General features: G+C 40.3%; 1 protein-coding gene across 1 annotated transcript in view; it reads right to left on the bottom strand.

The window, feature by feature from the left end:
• Positions 1-964: 964 nt before the first annotated feature.
• LOC108713124 (zinc finger protein 883) overlaps positions 965-11,811 on the bottom strand; it is a 35,502-nt gene continuing 24,655 nt past the window's right edge. The window contains exon 7 of the mRNA XM_041562275.1: positions 965-3,155. Within this exon, the coding sequence (XP_041418209.1) occupies positions 2,282-3,155 (874 nt within the window). The 3' untranslated portion in view covers positions 965-2,281. The remainder of the gene's footprint in view (positions 3,156-11,811) is intronic.

Genomic DNA, 11,811 nt, shown 5'->3' with positions numbered 1-11,811 from the left:
CTGGCCCAGTAGGCATGCTCCTGCGTGGTGATTACATTACTAGTTTGATGATGCACAAAAATAATAAATAATAAAACTATTTCAAAGTAAATAAAAAAATAAGATGACATATTAGATTTATTAAACAGTTATGGTTCTAATCAATGTACCCTCTAATTCCTTTTTGGCTATGTTCTTAAAAAAATATTTTGTGTGCACATTTTAAACTTGTGTGCACAGATCAGTCATAAATATAAAATGTGTTTTCACACAAATTTCTTTGTGTGTACCACATTTTGTTGTGAGCGCACGCACAAGCGCACAGCTTAGAGGGAACATTGGTAGGGTTTAATATATGTCTTCTGATGAGTGACATCTGATATTGTATATTCCTTATTTAGCAATTACTGGAAAACCATTACTTGGAAATTACATTGCTTTGTCTCTTGTGAGCTGAGTTAAGGCAATAGTTCACAGAAGCCGAAGGGCAAAAACCAGATCTTTTGAAATGTTCATGTCATTTTTATGTCCCTGGATCAGTGCAGCAACACAGAACAGAAAAAAAATATAATGTATAATCTTATTTCTTAATGTATAATCTTATTACTTACTACAGGAAAATAACTACCTATGTTTCACATTAAAGTGAGAAACTATCATCTGCATTTATACATGTAACAAAAATAAATAACAATATTATAGGTTATCTTATTGGTTTTCCACCAAACAAGCACATCAAAGAAATTCCCCCAGTCTGGTACTCCAGCACAACATGACAGCAATAACATATACAGTGGCCTATGATGGTCATTATAGATTTAACACATTTGTTCACCTTTAAATTAACTTTTAGTAGAAAGTAATATTCTGATACAATTTGCAATTGGTTTTTATTTGAAGTTTTTGAGTTATTTGGCTTTTTATTCTGCAGTTTGCAATTTCAGCAATCAGGTTGTTAGGGTCCAAATTTTCCTAGCAGCCATGCACTGATATGAATCAGAGACTGGTATATGATAGGAGAGGGCTTGAAAAGAAAGATGAGCAATAAAAAGTAATAATAACAATACCTTTGTAGCCTTATAAAGCATTTGGCTTTTAGTGGGGTTCAATGATCCCCATTTAAAAGCTGAAAAGAGTCAGAAGAGAAAGGCAAATAATTCAAAAACTATAAAAAAGAAAAAATGAAGGCCAACTGAAAAGTTGCTTAGACCTACATTTTACTATTATGCATATAAGTTGGGCATATCTTCCCCACCCAAGCCATATCATTTGTAATGCATACACCCCTTTCATTTGCCAGCGCCATCACATTTTCCTAAAACAAATAGCAGCTTTCACCTGGCGGCCATTTTCCCTCTGACACATCATCAGTAACATTGACATCTGCAAACAGGACACGTATGCTGTAAAGTTCATGCAATGCAAAATGCAGCTTTACACAGGCACAAGATACTTTGAAAAAAAGTTCTGCTGAGGTTGAGCAGTGTAATGGTTAAACTGAGCTCAGGAGAGGTGGTTAGGAGAAAAAATTAGGATCAGATAGCTAAAGATGAGTTTCTATGGGAACCAGCAATGCTATCAATGCTGCAGCCTTACTGTTAACCTTTTAACAACCAGAGTGGCAGGTATCTAAAGATTTCAAAGAAGCTGTTAACATTGTGGGAAGGGGGGGGGGGTTACACTAATTTGTTCAGCACTATACTAGGGTCAGCCATATTTAATGGTTCAATAAAGATTCTCAAACCTGTGGGCATTGAATTACAGCCAATATGGGGCTGCTGGTCATTTAAATATTTAGTTGTTTATCACTTAAATATAACTATATGTCAATTTCATAGGCTCATTTAAAATAAATATTTTTTTAAACAACACTTTTTAGGAGCAGTTGGTAATATGGATTCACTAATCCATCCAGTTCAGCATATATTTATCTAATTATCAGACGTACATTGAGTTAATCTTCAATGCAGCTACATGTCTGACATTTGTGATTAATAACATTTCCATTCTTGATACCAACACTGATCTACTATATGGAACAGATCACATCAATATAGAGACAAGCTTGCATTTAAAAATAAAGAGTGCAATTTAAATTGGAAAAGAAGCAGTGGTGAATATATATATTTCCAAGTTCATTAAAACTGAACTGAGAAGACAATAGTGGGATTTAGAGAGGATATTTATTGTCGTTCCATTCTACTTTGTTTCCTTTCCTCTACTGTGCAATTATGTCAAGATCAACTCTTGTGTTTTTAACAACTGAATTAAAGGGAATGAGAGAAATGCCCAAATCAAAACATTAATTTGTTACAGTCTCTTCATCTGTATGGGTCCTTAGATGTTCTAAAAGATTAGAGTCATTATTGAAAGTTTCCCCACAGCTAGCACACATGTAGGGCTTTTCTTCACTATGTACTCTACTGTGTCTTACAAGGCTTGACTTGTCCTTAAACCTCTTCCCACATTCACTACACGTATAAGGCCGCTCCTCTGTATGGACTCTCTGGTGTCTAACAAGAGCTGAGCTGCCGGTAAAACCCTTCCCACACTCCATGCAAACGAAGGGTCTCTCTTCAGTGTGAGTTTTCTGGTGCTTGACGAGAAGTGAATTATGGCTAAAGCTTTTTCCACAGTCTGAACATGTAAACAGCTTCTCTACTGTATGGACTCTCCAGTGAACTACAAGGCTTGAGCTCTGAGTAAATCTCTTTCCACATTCTGTGCAACTATAAGGTCTCACTCCAGTATGAACTCTCTGATGAGTTACCAAATTAGAACTACTGCTGAAACATTTCCCACATATTTCACATGCATACGGTTTTTCGTTAGTGTGTACCCGAAGATGTGTGCGGAGCTGTGAGCTACAAGTAAAGCTTTTTCCGCATCCTGGGCAGTGCCAAGATTTCTCTCCTGCATGAACCTTTTTGTGCTTCACCAAATTTGAGCTTCCGCTAAAGGATTTTCCACATTCATTGCAACTATAGGGCCGTTCACCTGTGTGAATTCTCTGATGTGTAACCAGATGAGAATTCTGGCTGAAGCTTTTGCCGCAGTCTGTGCACATGAAAGGTTTTACTTCTGAGTGAACTCGAAGGTGCCGAGCTAAGCTGGAGCTTTGCGTAAACCTTTTGCCACAAACAGTACAAGAATACGGTCTCTCTCCAGTGTGTGTTCTTTGATGCACTGTATAATCTGGTTTCCTATAAAATATTTTGCCACAAACCATACACATATATTTTGCCAGCACTTTCTTGCAAATATCATTCTTTTCTGTTTCCCCAGTTAAGCTTTCATCATCATCATCAGCATCATCACCGGCAGCAGTGGCATCATCAAACAAATCTGGTGTTTCCAGGAGTTCACGGTCAGTGTTTTCACTCTGCCCTGGAAGATTTCCTTCTTCTTGAGACACTGGTGAATTTGATACTTCACTGGAACTTCTACCATAGGCTGGCTGTTTGTTGCTGGTTTCTGAAGCAGCTCTAGCATTATCTTCATCATTATGGTTTTCCTCCATTTCTAGGCTAGATCTGGTAAGGTGGCATCGATTTTCACTTTAAATGAACAGCAACCAACGAGTACCCTGTAAACAAACATATGGCAAAATGTTCATTTTTTGACATAGTAGTTACTCTTTGATGAGACATCAAATCTATTAAAAATATAATACACAAAAGCCATGAATATCCTATAAACTGATGCTCAGTTTCCAGTGGTAGTAAATGATCACAAAAAAGCCGTTGCTTTTTCTCTTTGTTTTGAAATACGAACGCATTTTTATGAAAATTCGAAGGAATGTGTCAAAACTGCTAGACCAGTGATCCCCAACCAGTAGCTCGTGAGCAACATGTTGCTCTCCAACCCCTTGGATGTTGCTCCCAGTGGCCTCAAAGCAGGAGCTTATTTTTGAATTTGTGGCTTGGAGGCAAGTTTTGGTTATATAAAAACCAGATGCACTGCCAGAGCCTCAATGTAGGTTGAAAATCCGCATAGGGGCTAGAAAATGGCCAATCACAGCACTTATTTGGCACCCCAAGAACATTTTTCATGCTAATTTTGCTCCCCAAACTCCTTTTACTTCTGAATGTTGCTCACAGGTTCAAAAGGTTGGGGATCCCTGTGCTAGACAATAGCCTGTGTACATTTTTTTCCCTTCTGTCTGATATGAGGGTGGAGCAATCCTACTATAGGCTGGAGTACAATGAAAACTGTAGTCCAGAGGTCCCCAACCTTTTTACATGTGAGCCACAAATGTAAAAAGAGTTGGGGAGAAACTCAATAATGCAAAATGTTCCTGGGGGTGTGAAATATGGGCTGGGATTGGCTATATACTAGCCCCTATGTTGAATGGCAGCCTACAGGAGGCTCTGTTTGACAGTACACCTGGCTTTATGCAAACAAAACTTGCCTCCAAGAAATGAATTAAAAAATAAGAACCTGCTTTGAGGCCACTTGGAGCAACATCCAAAGGTTTGCGGATCACTGTTCTAGCCTATCGAAAGATCCCAGCGCTTCCTCCAGTGCGACTGCTATGATGCATTTTCAATGTCGGCTACAGTAAGTACCGATAGGTTAGGGGTGTTTTGGGGTACTGTTGGTAAAAAAAATATCACGTTCATTCTTTTAATTAATACTGGCACATTCTTACAGCTTTGGATTGGAATGTGTCAGTATTGCTTGAAGCAGAACCAGCAATTTATAGAGCAACATTTGCTGAAAGTATCCCTTGCAGCTGAACAAACTATAAAGAGTGGGTGGGCCTATCTGATGTAGCTGACCACAACTAGCAATGCAGATAAGGAGTTTGGCGTTTCCCTATTTTTACAAGTTAGTCTCTGTGGTGGTGTGAATGCAGAAAGATGTTTGAGGTCCCACATGGCAAGTCTACAGTCCACAGTCTAAAAGACCACAGCTTCTTGAGACTGGCTCTGCCCAGCTCTCTAACTCCATTCACTGAATTCAGAAAGATTATACAGGTATAGGACCTGTTATCCAGAATGCTTGAGACCTGGGGTTTTCCGGATAACGGATCTTTCCGTAATTTGGGTCTTCATGTCTTTTGTCTACTAGAAATTCATTTAAACATTAAATAAACCCAATAGGCTGGTTTTGCTTACAATAAGGATTAATTATATCTTAGTTGGGATCAAGTACAAGCTACTATTTTATTATTACAGAGAAAAAGGAAATCATTTTTAAAAATTTGGATTATTTGGATAGAATGGAGTCTATAATTCAGAGCTTTCTGGATTTCGGGTTTCCGGATAAGGGATCCTATACCTGTATACATTTACAATGGAAACAGATTACCAATAATTACACAAACTGCATGAAATTAAAAAGGTAAGGGTAAAAGGGAGTGCAAATCTAACCATAAGCCTTAAGATATGATAAGTAGATCACTATGTTCAACCAGTAAACTGTGGCACATGGCAATAGACAACCAGCACAGTGTGGCTATCTTAGTACTCGTAATTAGCCGACTCATTCATTGGATATTTATCTAATACCCCCCCCAAAAAAGATGGATCTGATTGTTTCCTAGTAATTGTATTGCTTTCACTGCTTTATTGAGTGATATAATAATTACTGAGAATTTTGTTTCTCTTATGGAGCATGTTGGAATAGCACAAAGGGATATTACTTAAAATCTCATACGCTTTTCTACTGTTTTGAATGAGAGATTCTCCTAACCACTGGCCTTTTGTCTTCTCGGAACCAACAGGAATATTTTGGGCCATCCACTTACTATGGGTACATGACTAGCTACTTCACACTGGCCCAGGATATAGGCAGCTAACCCCTTGCTCTATCAGCAGTTTATTGCAGATTCTAATGCACACGATAGAAAGGATATAGACAGTGATTAGTTCTATGGTTGGGCTGATTGTATGTCTCGTACAAATCTCGTGTGGTAATTTTACTCTTAATTTCTGTGATTTTATGAATACATATCAAATGGGAACAAGAAAAAAAAAATTCCATAAGAAACATCCTGTGATATCTCATCTTTATTGGATTTTACAATAATATTTTGCCTGCTGCACCCAGTCACATTTGAGTGGGTGCTATTCCTTGATATACACACATTTGCAGGACACTGTGGCACTCCACACTAAAGTTAGCCCAGTCTTAAGCTGGCCATAGATGTTGAGATTTTTAAAAGATCAGATCCTGATCGTGAGACCACGATCTTTTCAGAACGATCGTACGAATTTACCATCAACTAAAAAGACCAATTTGCCAGGAAAACAAAGGGGAGCTGCCTGCTTGGCCCTGCAAACATAGATAGATTGCACTGGGGCCGACAAAGATTTTTTGAGCTGGCCGATCAATTTCCTGACAGATGTCGGCCGAAAAATCGTAAGATGTACGATCGTTCGAATCCCACTAACCGCACGATAATTTCGAAGGATCGGTCCGGCTTCCCTAAAATCGGTCGTTCAGCAAGAAGAATCGTCGCGTCTATGGGGAGCTGAATCTGATGACACTGGAAGGTCACTCAGAATAGGATACCTCCCAACTGTCCCGCATTACGCGGGACAGTCCAATTTTGCCTGCCTGTCCCGGATAATAAGTAAAGATATCTTGCAGGTTCGGATCCTCTTCCGGCACTTCTTCTGGGTTTTCTCGGCACTAGGGGCCACTGTGATTTGTCGCGGTCCCAGACGTGGGCAAGAATCGGGCAGGAGGGACACGGGGAGCCCTGGGTAGGAGAGTGGATCTCGAACGAGCAGGAGATCAGCCAGGGGGGCCCAGAAGAGGAGCCTGGTGAACTTGGAATGATCCCCGCACAGCTGGGCACAGTGGAGCCGCAAGCAGCAGGCACCTGTCCGGGAACACGGGCAGCAACTCCTCTAGTTCTGTTACCCCCAGTCCAGGCTCATCTGCCACCAGTGCCGGACCCACTGCCACAACCACCGAACTGTCCCCTTGGAAGAGAGAGCCGTCCACATTCAGATGAGTCCCGACTGCTTAATGCTCACCCGACCTCACCCTGGCCACTGGCACCCACAGGGTTACCCTCTCCCCCCTATACAGTTATATACCAGCTGCTGGGCTCTGGAACTCACAGGGTTACCCATTTCTAAAAGAGGGGTAGATTTTCTGGGTGAACTGGGGGGAGGGGCACACACTATACCCAGCCATGCAGGATGCCAGCGTACCCCTCCAGTCCAGTTATACTGGGCATAGGACTGGTAGAGCAGTACTGTACATAAGGACAGGTGACATAGAGGTGTTGCCTACCCACCCCACTAGTTAGCCATTAACCTGGTCACTGACTAGCAGCCACAACTTATTTCCTTGCAGTTGGTCCTTTCTGGTTTGTGAATGAAATCACTTTCTGCGTTGCAAGTTCTGTAAAATGAACATGGTAACTAGGGGTGTGGCCACAAAAATGGGCGTGGTCAAAAATGTTGTCCCTCTTTGTATGGGATAAGCGTTAGGATTGAGGTACACAAATTAATAGAGTAGGAAATCTTTTGTGAATGCAGATATGGAAGGAGGTTTCAGCCACTGAGTAGCCTCAATCTCTTCAATTCTGAGCTCTGAACTTCACTGCTCCGTGGAGGACACTCTCTGCAACTCCTTCCACTTATAACAAGTGATCATATCAAACTGTACAAGTCCCCTTCTATCTACCTGTATCTACAGCAAATGCAAACATTTCCCTTCATGCTTTTGTCAGCCTATAACTACATACCGCCCAACAGTCCCGTTCGTCGCATCATTTTCTTTACACAGCCTACAGTCCCTGATCGCATTTTATACGTTCCGTAACACCTTTCAAGTCCAGCTCCTTAAATCCAGATTGACAGCTAAATCCCGACGTCACAAGGTTAATCTCGCGAGACTGTGGTTTTCCCGACTTTACATATATAAGCGTAATGACGCACAACGTTGCATTGTTGGGAGAGAGATGAGCTGTGTTGTCAGAAAACAAAAACTATTAACCAAAATAAATCAATTTTCCTCTGTTTATTTCAAGGAATACCAGAATAATGATTACTGCTCGTTAATAACAGATGTAGTATTTTGGGAGGGGCATATTTAGGGCAACTTCTGGACTCATGCTTTAAGACTCAGGAGCCCTGAATTTAGCCAGTTGGTGTGCATTCATATGCTCATCAATAAGGATCATTATACTCTGGCCTTGGTGTAATACATTATCCTCAGAGAATGATAGTTTAACGTAAAAAAAAAAAAAGTTAAGTGAAATTGCTAAACTGGTTTCCTATATATTTATCTTTTTCCCCTATTAACAACATTGGGATCAGCCATCATTTTTACCAGCCAGGCTGGTAAAATACTGGCCAGGTGGCAACCCTAGCTAAACATCCCTTAAAGTAGAAGTCAACCCCTTTGGCGCTAAAACCCTCCCTTGTGTTTCCCCTCCTCCCCCCTGGCCTACCTCCCCCCCGGGCAAATGCCCCTAAGTTGCTACTTACCCCTCGGCGCAGGTCCTGTCCATGGAGTCCACAGGCGCCATCTTCTCCCATGCGGTCATCTTCCTGGATTGCCCAGCGTTTGGCAGCGCAGTAGGAGTATTTGCCTGGTTCAGCTCTACAGCGCATGCGCCGAAAGTCACAAAAGTTACGAAAAGAGAAATCGGAAAACTTTGTGACTTTCGGCGCATGCGCAGTAGAACTGAACCAGCAAATATTCCTACTGTGCATGCGCCGCCAAACGCCGGGCAATCCAGGAAGAAAACCGCATGGGAGAAGATGGCGCCTGTGAACTCCGTGGACAGGTCCTGCACCGAGGGGTAAGTAACAACTTGGGGGAATTTGCCGGGGGGGGAAGGTAGGCCATGGGGGAGGAGGGAGGTGGGGAAACACAGGTGAGGGGGGAGGGATTTTAGCACCAAAGGGGTTTAGTTCTCCTTTAAACAAATGCTGTAACTACATACCTCCCAAGTGTCCCCCTTTTGTCAGGATAGTCCTGATTTTAGACCCCCAGCCAACAGTCCTAGATCTCAATTTTCTTACTGGCTCATCAGTGTAACGAGATTAGACTTTAATGTTGCTCCCCATAATATATAAAACATAGCCACTTGGAGAAGAGTGTTCAATATTTGAGAGGTTTCCACTGTATCTGTCATGGAATGCTTAGGGCCATAGTGTGTCTGTTGTTCGATCATGTAAAAAGGTGTGTGCTTTTGTTCACTTCCCATGGTATTTTTTAATGTGGCTACAAAGTGGGCATGATGAAAATTTTCACTTGCTCATTTTGCAGGGCAGTATCAATTATATCAATCTCAGTTTTTCAAATGTTAAGGAAATGTAATTATACCAAACACACATAACCATGGTTCCTTTCATCAACCTTAAAATATACCAACTGTTATTCCTACTGTAAGCACACCAAATGAACAAATGCTTACTGTCTACTTTATCCATAACAAAAGGTTAATCCTGCTGATAGTGGTGAAGTCTCCATCCTTCTAAGGGGAGCTCAATGACATTATCACATGTTTAGCCAAACTATTCTACGAAAAAACACCATTCCACAATAATGTAGCTTCTATATGTAAATGGCTATTTCCCTGAATGTGCTGTAGTAGTAATTATAATGAAGGTTAATAAGTAACTAAACTTACACTGTAAGTTACTATGCACTGTTAGAATGGCAAGCGTTGTGTAGCAGAGCACTAGGCTAAATCATAGTATATCATATTCAATAACAGCATATTTTGAACATTTTGATTTGCACCTTGACTATAGGATAGAAGTCTTTTATAAACAAATATATGCTGTTAGATCCCTGCTGACAATGAACAATAAGAACTTATAGGTAGTGAAATTCTTGCCTTACAGAGATGTGGCAAGATTCCTTACCGTCCTGGAATAAACATGCCACCTTTGAAGGGGGCTGTTCACCCCCAAGCATATTTTTCAGTTAAGTTGTTTTCAGCTTGTTTACCAGACAAAAATTTTTTTTTTTCCAATTGCTTTACATGTTTTATTTTTTTACCTTTTTCAAAAATTGAAGTATAAAATGTAATGTTCCTGTCTCTGGTGTTCTGGTTTGGCAATTCAGTAATCCAGGCACAGATTTTGAACTGTTACAACTTGCTATATCTGTTGATACATTTCTCAACTGCAACTGTGAAATATTAGCAACAAATGCCTTCAATAAAACTCAGGGATTCTGCTCAGCAGGGTCAAATATAAGAAATGTCTCACCTGATGTATCATTTATAATAGTTTATTCTGGTCAGTTACTCCACCCCCTTCCCAGTGCTGATTTAGAAGTGCATATTATAAGTCATGAGCCCTGATGTGATGTCAGCGAAGGTGAAAGCAATATCACAATAGCCATGTACATGCAATGCCTGATTGTTCACTTTATATCAGAATCCTCTTGAGAAAGTACTTAGCTCCTAAATGTTAGGGTATTTTCTCTGTTACTAATGTGTCTGCTTTACTTCTCTACATTTTGCCATTTGGGAAGTATGTATATTTTATCATTGATTGCACTTTATACTGTTGTATAAGTACAATATTTTTGATACAAAGCATTATATTTGGCATACCATCTGATTTGTTTAGTATTATTTTATGGGTGTGCATTGGTTAGACGCTGCTTTGTGATCAGATTACATTTCCAACCTGAAGAGGAAATTGTCTTTTCCACCACTGGCCAACTCAGTTTTGAGGTATTTGTTCAAGTGTTAGCCTTTTTTAAAAAAAAAAACCTTCTTACAGAACACATACAACTACTACTCATGTGGATTGAATTTGTTTGCCTTGATTTATGTCCCATAGTGATATACATATATAAAGCACATGGCATACACGCAGAGAAAATGCATTTACATAGTATGAAATGAAACAGCATGAACAATTAAGCAGTACCGGATTTAGAAATAAATTCAAAAGCCTGACGTCTCAAATGTAGTTCCACATTTACGGAGAAGAGGCTTCTTATCCAAACGGCAACTACTGGAGAAAGATATCTCAGTAAATGAGTGGATATGGTTGGATATAGTATAGTAATATTGGTGTAGTATTGTTATCCTTTAAAAACAAGAACTGAGCAGCAGCAGATAGCAGTGTCAGACTGGAACACCAGGGGCCCACCCAAAAACTTTAGACCAGGGGCCCACCAAAAGACCTTAGATCAGGGGCCCACTCTCAGTACTATTATAATTCCTGTCCTCACTCGGCCTCTTTTCTCCTAGTCTCTTTTCTTTACATGCTATAATCTATTATTCAACTATTTTGTCTCTTTGTTCTCATAGGAATGGGAATGGCTATGAAATAGACCAAATATTTAGAAGCAAGAGGGCCCACTGACATCTGGGCCCACCAGGAATTTTCCTGGTATCCCTGTGGGCCAGTCCGACTCTGCCCCCCCTCCCCATCAGTAGATATGCTGAACCTACTATTGCTCCTGTTTGGTGTTATGCCCGCACTATGCAAATTATCTCAAACCTTGATCAAGGTTGTGGTAAACTGCATTGCACTGCCACTATTATCATATGATATCATCTGAGAATAACAATTTCACATAAATTTCAGTGGTTCCATTTTCATCCCATTTTATTTTGACAGCATTCTCTATAAAAATGAATTTGTAACAATCAATATTCCCTCTTAAAGAAGCCCAAGCATTGTTAGTACAACAGCTCTACATGAAATTTATTGTTGTCAAGCATTATGTTTAAAGGTGAAGAAAAGGCATCCTACAATTGGCGGTGCCAAATCGTAGGCACCCCCAAGTGATTGTATTGACTTACCTGTTGAACGAAATAGCCAACTTTTTAGTTAAAGTTAGGTTTTTTGTTCTATTGATAGGCAAACAAAAGGGAAGGGCCGCACTAGC

This window comes from Xenopus laevis, chromosome 1L, assembly GCF_017654675.1.
Source record: "Xenopus laevis strain J_2021 chromosome 1L, Xenopus_laevis_v10.1, whole genome shotgun sequence".
NCBI lineage: Eukaryota > Metazoa > Chordata > Amphibia > Anura > Pipidae > Xenopus > Xenopus laevis.
Note: the sequence above shows the minus strand (reverse complement) of the source record. Positions and strands in the feature narration are given on the sequence as shown.